Below are 22,829 nucleotides of genomic sequence, written 5' to 3'. Positions count from 1 at the left end.
ATATTACAATGTGAACTATAATACTCCAGATTCTTGAAGTCAATTTGCGCCTTACACTTCATAAAAGCTGTTATTTCAACCATGATTTCAACAGACAAAAAGCTACTGTGGCTACTAGCAGCCATCTAAATATTAAAATATGAACTGTTATCCTTTGGATCCTTAGAGTTTTTTTATTTATTTGTAACATGTTATTCATTTAAAAAAGAAAGCTACTGTTGCTACTAGCTTGGAAGCTAAATAGTTTCCTTAGCTTTCCACATTTCAAGGACCTAGCTTACTTTCACTAGTAAAAGCCTAAACTAGCTAACATTATATATAGCCCAACATATAACTATGTCATATTCAAGTTATTAGAAGTTGTGTTGTGCAAAGCTAGCAAGATGAAACTTCCAAAATGTAAAAAAATGCCAGTTTGATTTTATTGTAATACTTTATAAAGCAATCAAGCAAACAAACAACGTCCTGAAATATACTCAGTAAGTATATTTGAACAGGTTCAAGTTACAATAAAGTAAACAAAAGACTGATACATATTTTAATATGCTTACAAAACAAAGCAAGCTGTAGGCCATCATGTGAAAACAAGAGCAATTTCATACATTTCCATGTAACACTATTAATACTTTTATTAAAACCGTGGTCCTTCAGGTCCTTAGTGGTTAAGTAGTAGTGGCTTCAATAAAAACAAAAACAGTGACGTTTCAGTCAAATGTGTAGCTATGCAACATGATGGGCTCTTATTTAGTTTACGCTGACATTATGAATTTGTAGTGTCTTATTTAATGTAACAATAAAAATAATTTGATAGTTATACCATGGAATTAAAAAAAAAGATGTATTGCTGTTAAATGGAAAAGTTCAAGACTGAAAGAAAACAACTGTGCTTTAGTAATTAGTTTTACTTTTAATATGGTAAAATGTTGTAATACTTCATTTAGGTGTTTTTGCTCTTGCCCGTCATCTCGTGTTTTAACCTCAAACGTACTGTATCAGTTATTGTAAATCATAATCACCATTTTGCTTAATTTTCTGATATTTTTCTGGGATTATAATCACAATATTTTAGGCTCAGCCGAAATCTTATAACTAGAAAATACTACAAATTCAGAATGTCAAGGTGTCTCAAAATCGTTTTTATCAGCCCAAGAAAGGTGAATTACAATTGTATGGAGTATCACTATTTATAATCTGTTGTAATAGCAAAATAATTATTGTACATAGTACATCTGGGCCACCATTTCGCTTTACACCATCATGTACAAAACTCTGAATTATCTACAATTAGTAATGTGGAATATGAGATTAGCCCTCCATAAAATAAAAGTTTTCTTTACAAATATAAAACTTACATGGTTGCCCAGATGCCACAGGTTTTTTCAACCATCACATCATTTAGTTATTTTTCTTTGCAATTATCTGCAAGACAGCATTTACTGTATGTTTTACATGAAGGCTTAAAGGAAAAAAACACAATCCACATTTTTGACAAGAAGTCCATTTAAAATGTTTGAAACAAGTGGTATTTTGAAATGCACACACACTTACTGTAATTGCAGTCAAGTGGGACCACTAATTACAGTTTTAGAAAATGCTTATGTCATCACACTCTGAAAATACAAATAACCGTATTCAGTTAAATGTCCTGTTATTGCTCATTATAGATACTTTTTGTTAATGTTTTACATTGTTAGGTGCCCAGGAATGTCCATGACGTGTACAATTTAGCCAGCTGCAAGATCTTATTCAATTATTCTAATAAATGGCCAGTAACATTAACCTGTCATTGTTCAGCTATAGTTCTGTAAACATGATTGAATTGATTTTTTCCTGAAACCACTGAATCCAAAAATGTAGTCTGAAGTGTTTCTATGTCAGTGGAATATGATAAGCAGTTATTCATTCAAATATGATGCTGTAAAAGACCCAGCAGTGCTCATTATTCCTATATTAGACAATCATTTGTTGGGGTACTTGTACTTTCTCTTTCTAGGTTTGAAGTTTAAACAATGCATCGGTGTAGTTACAAATTAAATAACACACTTCAGCCATAGTTTTTGTCTGAAGGCAACATAGACGATCCTGATCAAGATGCCTGATCAGTGTTTGTCAGAAGCGTTTCTTCAGCAAGTCAATTCAGTTAGTAAAAACAATCACTGAGCTTTGAGCTGAAGCTAAATAAGCTCATGACATCTTCACAGGAACTCGAGTGAGATTCATTCATCAAGTATGTGTTGCTCTCCCTCCTGTACAGTAAGGCACCAGCCCAAATCATAACGCTCAGTTTGAACAATGCTAGCTGTAGTGTTTGTTGAATGCACACAAGAATCCATAATGGTTACTAAACTCAGAAATATGTCACGGTTTCTTTTTTTAACCTGCTTTCTTTGTTGTTGTGTATTCCCCCAATTTCCAGAATGTTTCCTTACTGGAAGTAAGCCAAGTTTAGGAGATGGAGGATGCCTGACGCTCTGAATAATGTATGGAAATAAATAATGCTTCATTTATGATGACAGAATTATTTAGTTTTGGTTATTTAAAAATAAAAATAACGCCTGCAATGTGCTCCAGAAATTGAGAATTTTGTATGCGTTCTTTACTTTTTCTCCAACTTGACTGGAATTCCCACTTCACAAACTCGTGTGCACACATTTTGACTTTCACAAAAACTTTCTTAATTTCTTAATATTTACAACTTCTGAGTTTTCAATTTCAAATCCAAAATCGGGACTTAACATCTCATAATTCAAAATATTAAACATAGCGTCTTACATTTAGTATATTTAACTGTCTTATAATTATATCTCAAACATTTCATAAGCTTCTTTGCAAACTGGGATTTTATAGTTTTACAGTCCGGCGAAATACTTTCTTTTGTTTCTGTAAAGACTAAAAGTTTGGATTCAGTTTTCCAAAAAATACACATCTAATGGCCCACGGCAAGATTTCTGAACATCTCAGGACCATTTGAAATGTTTCCCTCAGACAGTTCTGATAAGATCATGTGACAGGTATACATGGATGTGATTGGCTGCTGACAACACAAAACAATAATCGTTATACCGCATGGACAGTTATTACAGGGTCGCTGGTGCTTAATGCTCTGTGTGTGTTGTAATAAAGCACTGCTTGGCTTAGCTCATTGTTTGTAAAAGTGTGTGTGTGTGTCTGTGTGTGTGAAGGGCACACTGCTCCAGGGAGAGATGAAGTGCACTTCTTTAAAAAACACTTTTGTTTATATTTAAATGGTTGAAAAGAGTAAATTCCACTGGACTGCAGCAGTCTATTGTCAAATTTAAAAAAGTAAAAACCTCAAGAGGTAAAAATGCTGAGGGTCAAAGGTCAGCTGGGTTCATCTTCCTGCTCCTACCTTCAAATCATTCTGCACACAGAAGAGGCTCTGGTATTACGCTGCATGCTGCAAGAGCAAATCTGTGACAAATCAAGCGCTCCTGTTCTTTACTTAAAGTCACCAGGACGATAAACCTCCTCAACTTTTTTAATTGCTTGTTTCATGGCGCTCCTCGGCCTCCTCCTGCTGGTCATTTGAACGCCCCACGATCACCAAGACGTGAGGGATGGGTTCAGTCTGAATCCCACTGAGCCGCCGTGGGAGCAAATTGAGAGAAACATTTGTAAATAAACCTAAAGGTTGAATGTATATTTCAGGAAACAAAAACTTGCTGTGTGCTTTCAATGCAAGACCAGATGAGATCCTCACACTGGGCCCGGTCAGAGTAACCTGGGGGGCCCTTCACCGATCCTGGGAGCCAATTGGGAAGAGACCCACTACCCCTCAAACTTTAAAACAAGCTCATACTGGGGTTATAGTTGCAGAGCACTGAGAAAGGGTCAGGGTGTGGAGGGCTTGTGGAGGATACCCTGCAGGTCCTCTGGGAGGGCCAGGATGACGGCATCAATGTGGGCCCTCAGCTTGGCCACGGTCCCCGGACGCACGGGGAGCTGCTCCCTCTCCGCCTGAGTCTGCAGTAGAGAACAGTTCATTCTATTAGTACAAGTCATTTGAAATCCACAGTGACGCATTGATAAGAGCTTTGGTTGAGTTTTGTACTGACCAGTTTATCTTTCAGCTTCAGAACCAGATCTACCGTCTCCACCTCCGAGTGCATCTGGACTCTCTGCTGCAGATCCTAGAACAGAGGATGAGATATTTCAGAGACTAATTGAATGAAAAACCCTGGATAAAGACGAGACACCCCGACTGTAAGGACGGAGTGTGATGGATAGAAATGTTTTAGTCCACTTGTGGTGTCACAATTCTCCAATGAATGAGCTTCACCGATCAATCTGAGGAGGTAGAGCTATCGGAAACATCCCATATGGCGATAAAAGTAAAAGACACATAGTTGGCAACATTCAGTTATGGCCCGGCTGATCTGCTCCCACAAATGGGATTTTCCGTATGTGTTATGATATTGTCTGTTGGATATAGAACACTTAGAATAGATAAACATGGACAAAACAAGCGCCTCCTCTATGATATACGGTAAGGAAAAGAGCAGCGGCAGACGACAGGTAGGCTACGCCTACTGTTGTTAGAAGGTGTGCTGTGAAGAGATTAAAGCAGGATAAGTGATTCTTTCAGTATTTTCTCTTCCGAGGATCAAATTTGAAAGCTTACCTTGATTGATTTACAATCGAGACAAAATCCAGACTGTACTCGATCTTCACACTCCCTCCCTCCCTCCCTCCTCACCTCCTCACACAGCGCCTCCAGGTGCAGAGCCTCCAGTTTCTGGGTCATCTCTCTCCTCCTGTTGCGGAACCAGCCGTCAAAGTTGGGAGCCTTGAGGAAATTCCTTCAGACGCAGAGGGAAATGACGATGAGTCCACATGATGCTCAGGGTGTGATGTGTTTCTCTGCTATCAATTTGTAATACTCTTATCCGTTCATTTATAGACTGCTTTTTTAAAACCTAGGTTTCAATAATACGAAGTTTTCCTTATGACGTACATTTGTATTCAAATATACTGCACATATTTCTATTCACAGAAATAAATCCTATTCTTATTGTATTTTATTTTTTGTGTATTTATAGTAAAGATTTTGGAAAGTTATTACAATAGTTTTGCTCTCATTGCTCTTCTGTTACAATTGAAATGATTTTACTGTGTATATGTAAACCTGAGTGTGATGAACTTTAAAACAATAATTGATCAAAAAGAACTGTCTTTAATTGAAGGCTTTGTATGCGTGCACACCTGTAGAGTCCTATCCAGTCTCCTTTCAGTCTGGATGTGAGCTGAGGTCCAGCTTTCTCCAGCGTCTTCATGAAGTCCTGCGAGATGAACGCTCTCAGTTGAGGAGGACTCTTCCAGGGACTGATGGACTTCTGGAGCGGCATCAGACTCGCCACGTACCGCTCCTGAAACGCACAAATACACACTGTTAAATCATATTAAATCAGCACTATTTTCACAGAAAATCATGTGTCCATGGTATTGTGGTGCATAACAATACTCATGGTAATGGAAAGTCAAATAATCAGGTACTGCAAAAGTCAAAAATCATATAAGAAAAACACAATACTGTAACATGCAAGTTCAATATGGTTGTTTTAAACCTATTTTTGACAAAGACAAAACAACGTCACTATTACACAATAACAATTGCACAAATGAGAAGATAGAATAAAAGGTATTGTTTGTTACCAGGGGAATGATGAAGCTTTGTGTCAGTTCTAAGAAGTAGCGTCGAAGAATTGCGTTTTGGGGCCGCTGAGGGTCTCTTTTGTTGAACACCCTAAAAACCAAAAAACATAATGTATGAAATATGAGGCTGCTCTCCTTTTTTACAACTGTAACTCCAGCACTACACAAGATAGAAAACACTGAAAAGGCCCAACAACTCATATTCAGTGTGAGGGATCTGGACAGGAAAAAGGAGGATTAGTTTGAACCACAATAGATATTTTACCCAAAAAACTGAATATTGGCCAACAATAAATGTTAGTGTCCTTGTGTGTTACCTTCTGAAGCTGTTTGATGATGTCTTCATCTCTGTTAAGATATGGCTTATATGCAGTGTACACACCTGCAACACAAAGAAACTGACTGAACTCAACAGCTCCCTCTGGTGGACAGCTGCCTCATAAATGTAATTATTGTGAATGAGTTGCACACTGTTGAGTAGCTTCACATTAAAGGTGGGGTAGGTAAGTTTGAGAAACCAGCTCAAGTGCGCTAGAATTTGAAAATACACAGCTGGAGAAAATCTGCCACTTCCTTACAGAGCCCCTCCTCCAACACACACAAACGCGCACATGACCAATGAGGGCACGAGATAAGTTTGTGCACAGATGGAAGGCTGACAGGCAGGTAGGCCATCCAGTTATTTTAGACGGGCCGGCTAAAATGATTGGTCGTGCTTTTAACAGTACTACGGCTTCCACAGATGACATTTTTTTATGGATTTTTTGTCAAAGCACTTCAGATATTCATTGCTATCGGGATGTTAAGAGCATTCCATGGAATATAACAAGTGTATCTCCAGCCGGTTTCTCAAACTTACCTACCCTACCTTTAAAAGTGAAATACTTGTACTGAAAAACACACCAGACTGAGCCCATCAAGCATTTACCGGGTTTAGAGTCCAGAGTTTTGAGGTTCTTCAGTTTCTTGACTTTCATCTGCTTGGCCATCTCTCCTGAGGACCAGATGGAAAGATCAGACAGGTTGATTTTGTGTTACCCAACATCTGACTTACAGCTGTACAGTAAAAAAACATCATGTAGATATTTTCAAATCCTTCACTGAAGTACCGCCCTTTAAGAATACTACATTACGAGTAAATGTCCTGCATTCAAAATCTTACCAGAGAAAAAAAATATATATCATATTGCTATCACCTAATTGTTATTATAATAATAATAATAATAATAATAATAATAATAATAATAATAATAATAATAATAATAGATTACATTTATTATAGCGCCTTTCAAGGGACCCAAGGCCACTTTACATGTTGTGAACAAACAAAAAAATGATATGATGTTTTTGGATTAATGTTACTGTTGTATTAAAGCTCCCATGTCATGCTTTTCCGGTTATTACCCGTCCCCTTGTGTGTTATGAAGGTTTTTATGCATGTAAACGGTGTGCAGAGTCAAAACCCTCAAAGTACACCCTGTAGCGAGTAAAACTCTAACACAGAAAATACCTCCCCAAAACGCCTCGTTGGAGATACGTCACTGCCCATTTGATTCTTCCATTTAGTTCCGGGTACGGCCTGATGTCAAGCCGTACCTGGAACAAAATGGACCAATCCGTGGAGCCGTTACGTCCGCGGAGCCCTTAAGTTAAGCCCCCGCTGATTGGTCCAAATTGACCAATCCACGGACTTCCTCACACACACATCTGTGTGCAGGGAGCAGGCAGCTCAGCTGATTTCTCCTCCCTGGCTGCAGGCTGATAACAGACAGTTGGGATCGCGGCAAAATTCTCCCTGCAGACCCATTCTCACAGCGTCTATCAACCTTTTTCTTACTCAATATCAAGCCACACGTTTTTACTCCGGATGTGACTTTGTGTGTGCTCAGGATGAGTTTGGCTGTGTATCCTAAACAAGGAAACAACAACACCACGGAGCTCAGCGCGATTCACAACGTCCCAACCAATCAGAGCACACTGTGCTCACAGGGAGGGTGGGGGCTGGAGCTATTGGAGCTACAACGAGCCGTTAAAGGCAGAGAGTGAAATTCAGTGAATACACGTAGTTTACAGAGATGCTGTATGAGAAACCAATGTGAGTTTGGAAAAATGCACAATATAAATCTATTCTAGTATACCTCAACAATGGAATTATGATCAGTGGAAATGGCCATGACATGGGCCCTTTAATGTTTTCATCTTTGTGAGAATGCATTTCTAGCTGATCCAAGAGGCCTTTTTAAACACTTGATTTAGCTTTAACTGTAGGATCAACTTTGTATAAACTTTGAACACTTCCCCATTCAGTTCAAAAGGAACAATTCTTATATAAAACACCAGATTTGGTTGAAGGAATGGAGGAAGAATGAAAGTGCGTGAAGCCAAATGGAGTAAAAAGGACAATAGATGTAGTGGAGAAGCATACCCACATGGAAAGGGGCTTCTACATTATACATCTATCCTTTATGGGGCTAAAGGTTCTGTTGTAGCGGACTGCAATATATTTGAAGCTCATGCCATTTCTCTTTTATTCATTAAAAGACGAACACCACGTTCGACTGGCAGCAGATTCATCTACCTGCTTGCTTCATGTCTCCGATGCGGATGATGTGCGGCCAGTGCTGCAACGTTTTAGCAAAGAAGGGATTGGTCACTCCCAGAATGACTGACGGCCTGTAGAAACAGAGAGTGAAGATGTGCAATTCTTAACTCAGAAATAGACTAACACGTATGTATGCACACATACAGGAACAAGGAGACAGTTTAGTTCCTACAAACTTACATTTTTCAGGGGGTGAGACCAATTATGATTTTAGATCTTTACAGAGTGTTAGTGTTTTCTGTAATTTAAAGTCCAATTTCTGACTGTTGACATATTTGAACAAAGTGACAAACACTGGTTGATTGATCAGTAAAAACATTCAAATATAAAGCTGATGATGAATGATCTGCTTTAAAGACAATTGAAGGTAGGGTAGTTCAGCAGATGTCAGATGTAGACTGCTGTGCTCGGCTTTACTCACGGAGCCTGCGTCCTCGTGGTGTACTCTTTAAACTCGCTGTCGTGGATGGTGAAGTACGGCCGGAAGTCACTGCTATAACGCAGAGGAGAGATGCAGCTGCAGAGAGCGAGAGAGAGAGAGAGAGAGAGAGAGAGAGAGCGAGAGGGATATATCTTAATGTTTAAAGCCTGAATAACACCAGGATTCATGAGCCTCTGTTAGGCAGAAGTCAGAGAGCTACAGCTAAACTGAACACAACAAATGGCATCAATGTCAATGAAAAAATAAATAATAATTTCATATATTATATCTGGTTGCGACCACACTACATGTTACACTTTTTTTTATAAATATGCAATTTACTTATGCTGCTACTTTCTACTATCTTTCTATACTTTCTTTCTCTACCTTGAAAATGTACTTTTGTAAAGTGTAATTGTGTCATTTTTTTTTTACTATTATGTGCATGCCTTTTATTTAATAGTGTTTTTATATTTTGTCTCTATTTATATTTCTGCTGTTACAATGTACATTTTCTCTCAGTAGGACAAATAAAATAATTCTGATTCTGATATTAGATGTGTAGATTTGAGTCCTTTCTCTCCAGTGCGACGTGTTAACGCAGATTATGACAGATTCTCTCACCCCAGTCACAAAAGTAAATATTGGACCCATTTGTTTGACAAGCCACATATCTTACCAACATTTTGACACGAAAAGGCCTTTTCAGACAAATAATGACATTGCCCCATTTGTCTTGTTAGCAACACAACCCTTTAAAGAGAACGTTGGTAGGGGCAGAGACCCAGAAAACATATTACATTGAATTCATTATAACCTCAAATGTGCTGTTAAATGCAGAGCATCTATATCTGCTCGCACTATGACCTGCCTGTAAACTCGGCTGACTCACCTGACCAATGCGAGCACGGTATCCGACGACTCTGCAGGCGACGGCGCCATGACAACAAGGGCCTCCCCCAGCAACACCAACTCCCACAGCATCTGTATGTGGAAGAAGACCGGGTAGAAACATCTGGAGAGAGAGAGAGAGAGAGAGAGAGAGATTTAGAGTGTGTTAAGCAAAGCTTCCTTTTAGATTACTGCAGAATATAAGCTCTGAGGCAAACACACGTTTATGACACTTTATACACGTTTTGTAACTATCAGCTATAAACAATTACCACGGCCACATGACTTCACATCTCCACCACTAAGCTAAAGCAGACTTGTATTCAGTGTAATGACGTTTAGTAGACTCACTAATCCATTTCTTAGCAATCGCTGTTTTGTAGACACTAAGAAGCTTCAGAAACTCACCAGTGTGCTATTTACTGTAACATTTTATATTTCACTTTTTGCATTCCACTATTTCTGCATAGTTAGAGATAAAGATTGTTTTACACTAATATTATATGTATCTATTTGTCTAATTAGATTCCAGGAGTGGGATTTTTTCTTTAGACTTACATTTTTTTAATGATGATATCGTAAAATATTACAATAGAGATTTGCGATTAGATTTAAAAACCTCAATAGAAGCTTTGAATGTAAAAACATGACATTCACTACAGGCTTAATCACAAGCATATGTATGGTTGATAAACAGAGTGACTCACCTGAAGAGGTCGACCTCATGGATGGTTGGGAGCACGATGGACACCTGACTGTCACTCTGAAAACACAGACACACTCTCTGTCAGTGGAAATAATCATGTGTTCAATTCATGTTTACACACTTCATGCTGAAAATAATACCCAACAAAATACAAATGTTGAACGTACGTGTGTGTGAGTGTGTGCGTGCGTGTGTGTGTGATCGATCACCTGGGCGGACTGGACCAACTGGGATGTTCCTGGTTTGTCGTAAGAGGTCGGGATGCGAACCTGCGGCAAAACACAGATTCACAGTGTTAGTTTGAACAATTATCATCCATTTTTAACTCAATCATATTAAGAATATTGACTGCTTGTGGTTTATTTATTTTTTTAGTTGGACGCTCAAAATGTTCATTTCTATTGTCATGTCAACAACAATTACTGTGAAGCAGTCGCCAAATCATCTTATAGAATATACAAATATATAAGAATATCAAATATCTTTAGTATAATATATTTTTTGAATTTTCAACTACACCATATAATAGTAAAGTCAAATATCAAATACAATATAATACAAATAATGCAGCAGCTAAAAACATGTGAAAACAAGTTAATCAATCAATTATATACAAAAGATCAAAGAAGATACAAAACTAAAATGATGAAATAAATAAAGAACACATGAGAAAAATAGTGCTGCAGCTTAAATGTGAATATAATATAAAGTAAAACACAGAGTTGCAAAAGATCAAATGAAAAATAAAATAGTGTAACAGCTAACATATGAAGTAAAACATAATCAGACGTGCAGGATTGAAGCTTCAGCAAGCCTCCAATGTCTCTGTCAAATTCAACTATACACTTTCCCTATAAAGGACATGCTGAGCTTCCAAACTCAGGTGTTACTCATTCCATTAATAATAGCTGCTAATTGAAGGTGCTGCACCGCCTGAGCCTTACCTGCTGTGAGCAGTCACACGGGGTGTTTCTCAATCGCGAGTAAAGCTGCTTCAGAGCCACTATTTCAAGCATACTACGTCATCGAGTGCCGCCGAAGGATTGTTCCAATCTCCAGCATACTTGGAAATCTACCGAGCCCGGCGTACTCCGTTTGGAGAAATATCGAGGCTGCACATGAGTAGACTCCGCGGTCTTAAAATCCCCACAATGCTTTGCGCACGGACCAATTTCCCCAAATCTGTGGCGGAAGATGTAAGGCGGGGCCTCTCATATGACGCACACCTGCACACTTGCTAGCCTGCTCCACTCTTTGTTTTCCGAATGCCAGGAAGTATTCTTGACTCGCTTCTGAAGCAAGATGCTCGGCAGACATGTGCTACCAAGCAAGCGTACTCGCGATTGAGAAACACCCACTGACTCACCTCCACCTGTTGAGTGTGAGTGTGAGTGTGAGTGTGAGTGTGAGTGTGTGTGTGTGTACCTTGATGACCACGCCCATAATCGGAAGTGTGAGTATTCTTCCAGGATGGGGTGTTGGCCAGCGGTCCATGTCGTTACAAGCTGTCAATCAATACACAAACAACAGCCATCTGAATCAGAATACACTTGAAACATGAATCTGCTTTACTAAAAGTAAAACAAGGTTAATATACTCTCAGTTTATTAGGTACACTTAGCTTAAAGTAATGCAGTTTAGATTTAGTTAAAAGCCTTTTAAAAAATAGTTTAGTGAGAGTTTTCTGCATCACTTCTTAAGAGTTTAGTTACAAAGAAAGTTGCATGGAGAAAAATGAGATGATGTTTAATTGCGCTTGCTGCTTTTAAACCTGATTTTCCCTTTTAGGGATTATTAAAATATTGAGTTTATCTTGTTTAAAACATTAAGGCAGAGACAGACAAGCAGACTGACCAGCCTCCAGACAAGGTTCCTGTTTCTCAAAGTATTCTGGAGCCATGATCTTCAGCAGCGAGTGGAAGAAGGTGACGTAGGGCAGCTTACTGATCAGGACCAGAGACTGGAGGAGGGGAAAACAACACCTATGTCTTGAAATGGATATAGTAGGTAACGAGAACATTCTATATGGTACTATAACCATCTTATTTTTAACAACTGAATCTTTAACTGTGAAGCATGCTAGTTTACTTGTAAGCAGCACTTTAGGATGTTGAATGAACTACTTCATGAAAAATTACATCAGCTGGGAGCTTCTAAAAACATGTCATTTGGTTTTTAACAGTTTCCTCTCACTTTTCTCCTTCACACACTCATTTATGTCAGGTATTTTCTTAAACCCTAGAACTTCAACATAGAGGGGAAGATAGGCAAACCAAATGTGCACCTTATGACTAAAGCAAAAATATGTTCAGGTGTGTAGGCAATTTGTATCTGGCCTCTGGTGATCTTGACCACAGCATTTCATTGTTCAAGTGAATTCCCTATTTCTAGACTGTACTCAACTGTTAATTGGATTGTAGCGTCTTTTAACATATTGTAACAACCAGAAATGTAAACACCGGTATTCACTCACGGTAACGCCCACCCAGTTACCGTGAGTGAATACCGGTGTTTACATTTTCTGGTTGTTACAATAAGTCGACATGACAGCAACATGGCTGTGTGTGAACTTTGCACTTTTTCTGTGGGGGGATACTTCATTAAAACAAGTTTACAGCCTCAGTTTTAGTTTGCGCATTGAATCGGTCAAGATGTTTATTTTGCAGAGACTGCTGTATCTCTTCCAGTCCCTTCCACTAGAACTATCTGACCAACAATTTCAGGAATGGGATAAACATATCTCAAGGTACATTTGGCAGGGACGGAGGCCAAGATTTAAATATCAGAGTTTACAATTGGCTAAGAACAAGGGTGGTGTCGCACTCCCATGTTTAAAGGATTACTATATTGCGGCTCAATTGAGACCATTAATATGCTGGTGCAATCCAAAGTACGTTGCTAGATGGAAGGAGATTGAGAGTGCTATATCAGAAGAATTTCCAATTCAAGCTGCAATTGGGGATACGGTCTTGATGACTAAACTAAACGAACTGAGCAACCCATGGATCTGTCTGTCACTTAAGGTGTGGAACAGACTGGTGACTCAAAATCACTTGAGGGAGGCTGTACAGGTTTTAAGATGGTGTGTGTATGATCTAGAATTTCTACCTGGAAGATGGGACGCAAGATTTAAGTGTTGGTCTTCAAAAGGCCTGACAGCCTACTGCACATGTTTTCACAAGGGGTCCATGAACAGCTTTCAGAATCTGAAGGGGCAGTTTGACTTGAAACGTGATGATTTTTACAGGTTCCTTCAAGTTCGTCATTACATCCATCAAATACAGAGGGAGGGATTTATGTGAGATACAACGGAAAACTTCAAGTTCAACCTCATGGCGAGAGTTTTGTTGGAAAACCTCATAACCTCATGACTCCAGCCCAGAAGAGACATTACACTAATTCCTCTGCATGCTGGCGACAGTGTGGATGCCTTATGGCAAACCATTTTCATATATTCTGGTCTTGCACATCATTGAATCCTTTCTGGCAGCAGGTTCATGGAGTTTTACAAAAGGGTTTTCAGGTAGACATGTTTTCCTCTAAAGATAAATATCTATTTCGAATCCCGAGTGCTGCTTGCAAGAAGGCCATCACCAGAATGTGGTTAAAACCAGGAGAACCTACTTTGGATGAGTGGATTGACATTGTGTATGATCTTTTTAAGATGGAAATGATAACCCTTGCTTTGAGACTGCAACAGGGAATCTTTTTGTCAAGATGGGAAAAATGGATAATATATGTTACACCAATACGACCATCATTTGTCTAGAAGGGACTTTTATATATTTTTGTTTTTTAGTCTTTTATTTCTATGCCCCCCTTGTTTGAATAAGTTGCAGGTACACCCCCATAACCCTGTTCGTGTTTATGTTCTTTCTATATGTTATAGCATGTTTGAGGGTCACTGAGGCCTGCTTCTGTATTATCCACAAATATGTACGTTTGATTTGTGATTTCACTGTTAACTACAGAAGGCTTACAGAGAATATTGTTTTATCTATGACTGTAAACATGTGACAAGTTTACAGCAGCTCTGTGCAATACATTTGTAATAGGAGGGTTTCAATAGTTTACATTATTGATGAATAACACTTTTATGGCTGAAACAATTGTGAATAATTTTTTTGTTTGATAGTCGACATTTATTATTATTAGTTTGCCATCTGCCAAATGTGCAGTTCCACTTTACGGTCCAAAAAAGCACTGGAGAAAATGTATTGCTTTAGTAATAAAATGAACAATACCTTCCATATACATGCTCTACTGATAAACAGTATACTAGGATACTGCTGTATGGTTACAATACAACGTTTTATACTTCTATTTTTACATATTATTGACTAGTGTCTTATTATTTATTGTTGTTTTTTTGTATTGGCGAGGTTTTAGTGGGTTGAAGTTATTCTACATTCTGGCGCTCACCTTCTGGAAGTATCCTCTCTTCAGGGATTTGTCTCGCACCTGACGGAAGTACACGTAACCATAGTAATGGCCCTGCTCCCTCTGCAACACACACACAGATACACACACAGAATGAGTGTGACATCACTAAACCAGAGGATTCAGGTGTATGCATAGCTGCATGTTTCCTGTGTGTCCAACCTTCAGACAGGGCGGTGCGTCCCGGTCGGTTGTTTCAAGGAAGACGCCAAGCGATGACTTCCTGTTGGAACCCTGACGAAATCGGAAGCAAAACTGGGTGTCGCCAAGGCAACCTGTGCACACAGGAGAGTGAACTGGTTACCATGGGATCAAACTGCCCGGATTAGAGTAGGATAAGAAACTTATTAGCATTTAAATATTTTATATACAATGTATTTTAATATCTCCACATGTAATTATTCATTTAAGCATGCATAAACATAGGCCATTAAAGTCATTCAGGTTAAACAAAAAAATATTATTTATTGGTCTTCTTTATTTTCTTTTCAAATCTATTTTTGATTCAGGATTACGTTATATTTGTGCATTTGCCAACAAGATGCGGAGAATATTAACAAAAAAGTCAGATACTTATGAACTTTGTATTGAGAGTTAGAATTAGGAACATGTCGGCATTAACATAAATGATATACTTAAAGTAATTTAAAGGGAACCTATCATGCAAAATGCACTTTTGTACGTCTTTTATACATGAATATGTGTCCCCGGTGTTCCAGGGAACTCACCAAGTGTCAGAAAACACAACCCTCTCTATTTTCCTCCATACCCAAATCTCTATGGCTAAAATGCATGATCTGTTTGGTATTTTGAAGAAAAAAAAAGTATAAATATGCCTTATATAGGTATGGTCCTACACTATATTATTCAAATATAGCATGATAGGTCCACTTTAACACAAACTTTGGGGAACATTAACATTAATTCCATTTTCTATGGTAAAAATTCTATATTTGTCTTCCTTTATCTTGTGTTCCATTTCTCAAGACTACCGATTTATTTTTTATTCAGAATGATTCTATCTCTATTTCCTGTTAAAAGGAGGAAATAATTAACTTTGAAAGTCGATGTATTATATATAGTCAACCTTTTATTATTATTGCATTGTTTCCAGAGTTGATATAAATGTATTTTTCTGTGATATTAAATGTGCACCAGTCAGCTCGTATCAGTGTCCTTCTGGTTTCTTCCTGATATTTGGAAAAACAGTTAGAGGAAGGTGGAAAGAAAGAGGAAATAGGAAGTGCCCAATGAGTCATTGAGCAGCCTTTAACCCCCACATGACCTTCGCACATCCTCCAGCAGACACAGCAGAAGAGATACAGAGAGAAAATATTAGTTTAAAATAACAAGACACGCACAAACACACACACTTCAGCCCACACTTTAAAGCATTCCACTACACGCACACTTCCTAGAGCTCAGAAAAGACTCCATGACATCATCAGGTTGCGTTTGGGACCACCCAGGATGAAACAAGCCACTGAACCCTGTAACCCTTCCAGCACTGTCTACTGTGACGACGCAGTGAAGAGAAGAAACATATACTTTATCAACAAAGTAGGAAAAGCCTATAGGTCAAAACAATTTCTGGCCTTTCCTTTTCATAAATCACAATATGTCCAATTGGTTAATAAAGTGGCTATAAAGCACTATTTATAATCTAACAATATAAATGATCATGAATGTTATATTCACAAGTACTTTTGGTATTGTTCTATATATTGCTTTTCAGTGTATCGTCATATAACAGTGTAAAGCAGCAAGGGTATCTCAATTGAAGTGCTGGAAACATACTTTTTTTTCCCCATGGTTGCAAGTGATTATCAACATTTTCACAGAGTAATTTCCAGTTGTATCAATATGTTATTACAACCTTATGTATATGTAAACACCCAAAGAGTAGAGCTGAGTCAGCGATTTACCCTTAAAATCCTGTCTGCTGATTTGCCACCTCTTCTTTCTGAATACTCTGAATGTTGTATCTTTTCCCTACAGTGACAACAGTCAAGTGGACTGAACACAAATGATGGCAGCTCTGATGAAATAAGACACTAAGAAAGAGTGAGAGTCTCTCTCTCTCTCTCTCAACATCTTCAAGCCCTGTAAGCATTTTGTCCTAATCCCGTCCTATCCTGTGGGCAGGATGTTCGTCAGCTCCACGTCCCAATGACTCAAAGCCAACATAAGCTCACACCTGCAGAACAACACACACCATCCCAAATAGAGTGTGTGTGTAAACTAATCCCTCAACAACTTTTTCTCCAGTCTAGTGTTACACTCATGACAATTTTCAAAGTGACCTCTGACTAGCTGACACCACAAACATCTCCAATTTCAAGATATATTCTTTCACGTTCTCATTTGGACTGTCATTTTAATATGTTGTTTTTTCCGTAATACCACATCTGTTGCGGTTTCTTCCCATTTTTCCCGCTTAATTGTGGGGTTTCTTTGGGAGATTACCTTGTGGGCTGCCAGGTTTAGGGTCAGAGGGTGTCCCATCCCTTACAGTCTGTACAGCCCTCTAAAACATATTTGTTATTTTGGCCTGTATAAATCAAAAGGTAATTTGATTGTTCAAAATAATATAAATGAAAAGGTGACTGCTGAAACCAGAGCTCCTACTGTAGGTTTTGTGCCAGAGACAAGACTATCTCATCCAGAATCACATTTGCAAGATTAGAAATAATCTTGGTCAACAGTATGTTGTGTGGTTCGCTCCATCTGTTTGGAAAGGTTAAAGGTCACCAGCCTGACAACCTGAAACCACCTTGATGTTCTTTTAGGTGGGTGTTTCACAATTTCTGTAACTTTATGAAAACTAACAATCCAACATTTAGGCACCGATTGGTCAGAAGTGCGGACACTGAAAAAGTAACCAGCGTTTAATATTCCCTCTCAAGCTGTATAAGAAATACAACACTATGCATTTCTTAAAAGGGGGAATACAGAGACAAAACTACAGAGACAAAAGTACAGAGACAAAAGTTTAAAAGGCTGAAGCAGGAACTCACCTGAGTTGGAGTCAGGAAAGGAAAGGTAGCAGATGCTTGTTTTCTGAAAAATAAATTATTTCGTTAGTTTAAATTATTTTAATAAATTCATCTTGGGTTGATTCAGGGACACAGAAAGTAAACAGTAAGAGAACAATGATGATCGGTATGAACAAATATATTACAAACAAAGAAACTTCTGGTATTAAGTGTTCATTGCTTATCAGTCTGACTCACCTCTTTCTCTGACAGTTTGGAGTGATGAGGATAGATAACCTGAAAGACAGATTATCAAAGTTAACAACCCACATATAAAAACAGTGTTCAACTTTGCTAAACAAAACAGCACATTCTCATTACAGGTTTAAAAACTAGGACATAAAATTGTATTTAAAAATGTCACCAGGTAATTGACTTTCTGTTACTTCCATTGTGTTGCGCTTGATTTGTCACCATACTACAATACACATGTTGCCTTCTACAGTGTAACATTTTTAAAGGGGATGTCAATTGTGTAATAAATTCATTATAAGTGATTAATGCACCTTACATTTCAGAATAACATAAATATCTAGATGACACGATATTTACGGCATTATGACTGAAATGTGTCTAAAGCACAGAGTTTTGGAATATGTGAAGTAATAAAAGTCAAAATGTTAGGTCAAAGGAGTACTTTTGTTGACTCCCTCTGTGATCAGATTATGGGTAATGGTAACTTGATTATTCTATCGTGAGAAAAATAAACAGCATAAATTGTGTTACCTGAATAAGTTTTGTTTTTTTACCCAAAAACTAGAACCCTTAGCCTCTGGAAACTTGAGCTTGGAATTGTTTTTCACAATTTGCTGACATTATAGAATACATTCTTTATTTACACTCTATGCCAAGACCACAACTACACAATATTTAGTCAATAAAAAGTGGCAACAAAAAAAGGTTGTGGAGTATTTATGTTACTAGTTACATAAGAGAAAGTGAAACAGAAAGACTTGCAGGAGCCTGAAACCAGGTCACTGTCTAACCTTGTTAACACATGCAGTATTTTGTATTTCTTCTGCATCCCAAACACCTGTGACGACAACGGGTGTTTGGTGTGTTGAATGTAAACCCTTCATGACAGAGATGCGTTGCTCAACTCCCCGAAATTAAGCTGTGACTAAGTTTAAAGTGAGTGAAAAGAGAGGAAGAGTTTCAGCAAAATGCTCAACGTGAGATAGTAGCAGAGCTGATGTTGTTGGAGTAGACTGACTCCTGAGAAGATAGCACTCACAATTCCAATTGGCTACGAGAGAAACTATATCAGTTAACAAACTTGGTATCCTACAGGGAAGCTATTATTCACATACATACATGTCAGCAGTGTTAGAGCTAAAAAGAACAACACAGAGAACTAAACAAACAGCTTCATGTAGATATCTTCGTGTGGCAATCCAGTGAATAGTCAAGGCCTTAAATAACTGCTAACTTGAGTATTTTTTTTAGCAACACCACTATTAGGAGTTTTACGTGACGCGGATCATTGTGGCTCACCTCCACTGCCTGTCCCAGCTCCAGGTCGAAGCCAACAACGCAAATGCAGTGTAGCCAGGCGGAGAAGCGGTCCCAGGGTAGCAGGAGAGCCTCCTCCGGCTCGTCGTCGCCCCCAGGCCCGCTGGGCATGGTTATCTCCTCGGCCGGGGAGATGCTACTAGCGTCCTGGTCGTCCAAATCCTCCGGCTCTTCGACCTGCTCCCCCAGCTCCTCTGGGCCTTGTAGAGCCATGACTACGGCCCTACACGGACACTCAGACGCTCCGGAGAATATGAACGGCTTGGATAAGTTAGTTAAGATTGGTATGTTTAGTTAGTGTCTCCTCAGGTGACAACAACAAGCAGAGCTACAGAAAGTAGCTTCTCAGCTAGCGCTTAGCATAGTAGCAAGCAAGAGCGTACGTAGGACGTGAGAATGAAACGTGAAACGTCATCACGTAAAGCCGTCCCTGGCACTGTGTTGTATTCAAGTCAACCGCAGACGGTGGAATATTGTATTCACCCCTTTCATATTACAATACACATAACAAAATTGTGCATATTAATCCCACCAATATATTCATCACAAAACGTGTGGTTTTCGATAAAGATTTAAAATGTGTAAAAAAAAATAAGAACAGCAGATAAACTTCAATGTAATTAATGTCAGTAAACGTTAAGTATGATGGACTATTATGACCAACAAACCAATGATTGACCAATGAACAATGATTAAAAGTACTGCACAAGTCAATTGTGGTTCTCACTTACCGTGTGTTCATGTTTAACTATCATATGTTATTTACAACCAATCTGATGTATGTGAATTGTTCACATCTTTAACAATGATTGTGAATCACGTAATCAAATTAATTACTTTACAGTCCAAATCTTAGTCCAAGACAGGAAAAAAGCAGTAAAGCAGCTTTTTCTAAATCCTTTAATATCTCTATCACTGAACAAACAGATGAAACAGAGTGTGGATGCTCTAAGGAGGGGGGGTGGGGGGGGGGGGGGTAGACCCCCTGTTAACCCTACACTTGTGACATAAATCCACTTTTTAAGTAAGGGGATTGAAAGATTTAGAGAGAATCTATTGCCATTATGCAACACAGGGCTGTAGTTTACAATGAAATGCAGTTGTAGCTTGTCTGGGGGAGTTCATATATAAAAAAAACATAGAAACATTTATAAATATGTCACAATTATTTTCTAAATTAGTAATACTGTTTTACAGTATACCTTTAGTAATAATTATACAATTATATAAACTTTTATTTAACTAGTTATGTATATTATTCTCTATGGTTCTGAAGCTTTTTATACCCCAATCCAATTAAAAAAATTGAATTCATTGTTGAAATCACAATAAACTATACAGTATATATTAATAGATTCAAACAATTCAACAATACATTTGTTTATATATATATATATATATATATATGAAAAAAAACTCTTCTAACTTTTCACTTTTTGGGATCAGATTAGGATTTCTCGTGCATATTGGATTTTACATGAATCCATTTCAAGCAACAACACAAAAGCATTGCATAGTCACATTTAAAAAAGGTTATATTTATTACACACAACTGTCAGCATTCTTAGAACTTTGATGGAAAAATGTCCTTATTGCTGAGCTCATATTAATAACAATGCACTAGGAATGTTACAAAGTGCTTCACATGAAGCTGAAGTAGAATAGCAAACAGAATTACATTATACAAACTACTGCCTTAATAAAAAATGTTTTAAAATAGGTTTGAATGGATTACATTTTTTTGTGATGCGCTTTTCACTAACAAAAAGCCTCTTGTCAAACGATGTGATGTCAGGCGGGGCTAAGCAGCTAAACACAGTAAGATGCTGTTAAATCTCAAATAGTCAAAGTGTTAGCACAGTGACAGCTGGCCCCCTGCTCGCTCTGCAGGAGGGCCTGGCTGCAAGGATTCGGACCAGGATCAATACCAGGACCAGTACTAAAATCTGGACCAGGAACAGGAGCAACATTTTCTATTTAAGGATTAAACAATCAAGATATAAGGTGATAGTTAGCTTGAGAGGTGCTGGGAGTTTTCTGCTGGGCTAGCGGTTTCCAGTCTTTATGTTAAGCTAACAGCTTGTTAAGAAATCCAATCATTCAAGATTTTTGTATTTTATAAAATGTGTATCTAATGGAAATCAATTAACTGTGCACTTAAAAAGTGTTTTTTTAAATGTTTGCATTTTTATTTTGCTTCGTCCTTTTTTTTGTCTTTTACAGTTGTTGCTTATATATTCACAAAATATGAAAGAGGAATAATAAAAAAGGTCTATGCTGTAAAAACTAAATTATTTAAAAAAAAACATATAATCCTATTTCCCAAAATATAATATTTCCTTTAAATGTTCACAAATTGAGAAAGAATAGTAAGTTTGATCACAATTTAGGCCTTAAAATGCGAATGTTAATATTACTATAACATTTATTTTATTTTAAGGCAATAATTGCCTGCATGAATTTTGCAAAAAAGTGTGCGTTAACATGAATGAGAGAAGCAAAAATTAAGACATTTCAGATAATTCCAGTCTCTGCCTCTCTGCCAAGATTGTGAGATCAATTCCCGCAATGGCGGCGCTTGGCAGAAATCCAAATTAACTAAATTTTATGAAAAATGTGAACAAATTCTGAACAAAACTGAACTGCCAGAATAATTTTGTATTCCTTCCTGACTAACTTGAAAGACTGCACCAACAGTTAGGCTAACTGAAACCATAATGATTTGGTTTTCATCATCAAATAATCTCAATTATATTCTTATTACACCAGATAATTGTAAAGAGGAAAGTCTCTCTTGCATGAGAACATCAAGTTATGTACTTTGTTTAATCTGTGCCAAAATTGAGTGGAAAACTTGTTGCACAAAACTTAAACCGTAACAATTAAATGTGAATGTTTTATCTGCTGTTCAAAATGACTTAATTAAATAAATGAGCAGTTACGCAGTTGCCTTGTGGTGTTTATCCTCCCATACTTCTCTCCACTGTCTCATGCAGCATTGATTTGGTCTCAGCTGTCGGTTCACCAGAACACAGCAGGGACTTTTCTTTAGCCATAAGCAGAATTTGATCCCCTCACACGTCACCCCACCCCACCCTTTTGTCCCAGGCCGTAAATCAAGTCACCTGGACAAAAACCTCATAATAGTGGGAGTGGAAATAGTTGGCCTTCTTATTACTGGAAAGCTGCAGTTTTGCTATCACAAATGTTAAAACCAAACTAGAAAAAGTACCGTAACAAAGCAATCGATACAGTTTTTAAAGTTACCCTCCCTGAGTATCTTGAAACAAGTGGAAGCCTAAATCACTATATGCCCTACTTTGAAACACATTTGTTATAGATATCCCAGATCAGCAGAACAGGAAAACTAATGTTAAAAAATAATGCTTTTAATTTAGCTACTTACTGTAAGTTAACTTTCCAAATATCCTGGTAGTTGAAATTATGACTCATAACCTTGGGTATTTTGAATTATTATTTTTGTAATACTTTCATTTATTTTTTGGCAAAAATAGCCTTCAATAGCGTTCATAGAGTCTGTTCAGCCAA

The 22,829-nt window shown here is 37.9% G+C and overlaps 1 protein-coding gene across 1 annotated transcript; it reads right to left on the bottom strand.

Annotated features, from left to right (window-relative positions):
- Positions 1-400: 400 nt before the first annotated feature.
- On the bottom strand, positions 401-19,666 carry dennd6aa (DENN/MADD domain containing 6Aa). The gene is given in 20 exon segments (XM_034149935.1): positions 401-3,984; positions 4,077-4,151; positions 4,718-4,820; positions 5,224-5,387; positions 5,674-5,733; positions 5,735-5,764; positions 5,991-6,055; positions 6,602-6,667; positions 8,252-8,346; positions 8,697-8,792; positions 9,589-9,711; positions 10,295-10,350; positions 10,503-10,562; positions 11,719-11,798; positions 12,148-12,253; positions 14,716-14,796; positions 14,896-15,008; positions 17,751-17,793; positions 17,967-18,005; positions 19,263-19,666. Coding segments are annotated over 20 exon segments (1,818 nt in total). The 5' UTR covers positions 19,494-19,666; the 3' UTR covers positions 401-3,852.
- Between the last annotated feature and the right edge of the window lie 3,163 nt (positions 19,667-22,829).

The sequence above is a fragment of the Trematomus bernacchii genome, unplaced genomic scaffold (assembly GCF_902827165.1).
Source record: "Trematomus bernacchii unplaced genomic scaffold, fTreBer1.1, whole genome shotgun sequence".
Classification (NCBI taxonomy): Eukaryota; Metazoa; Chordata; class Actinopteri; order Perciformes; family Nototheniidae; genus Trematomus; species Trematomus bernacchii.
The sequence above is the reverse complement of the archived record's forward strand: the minus strand, read 5'-3'. Positions and strand labels throughout refer to the sequence as shown.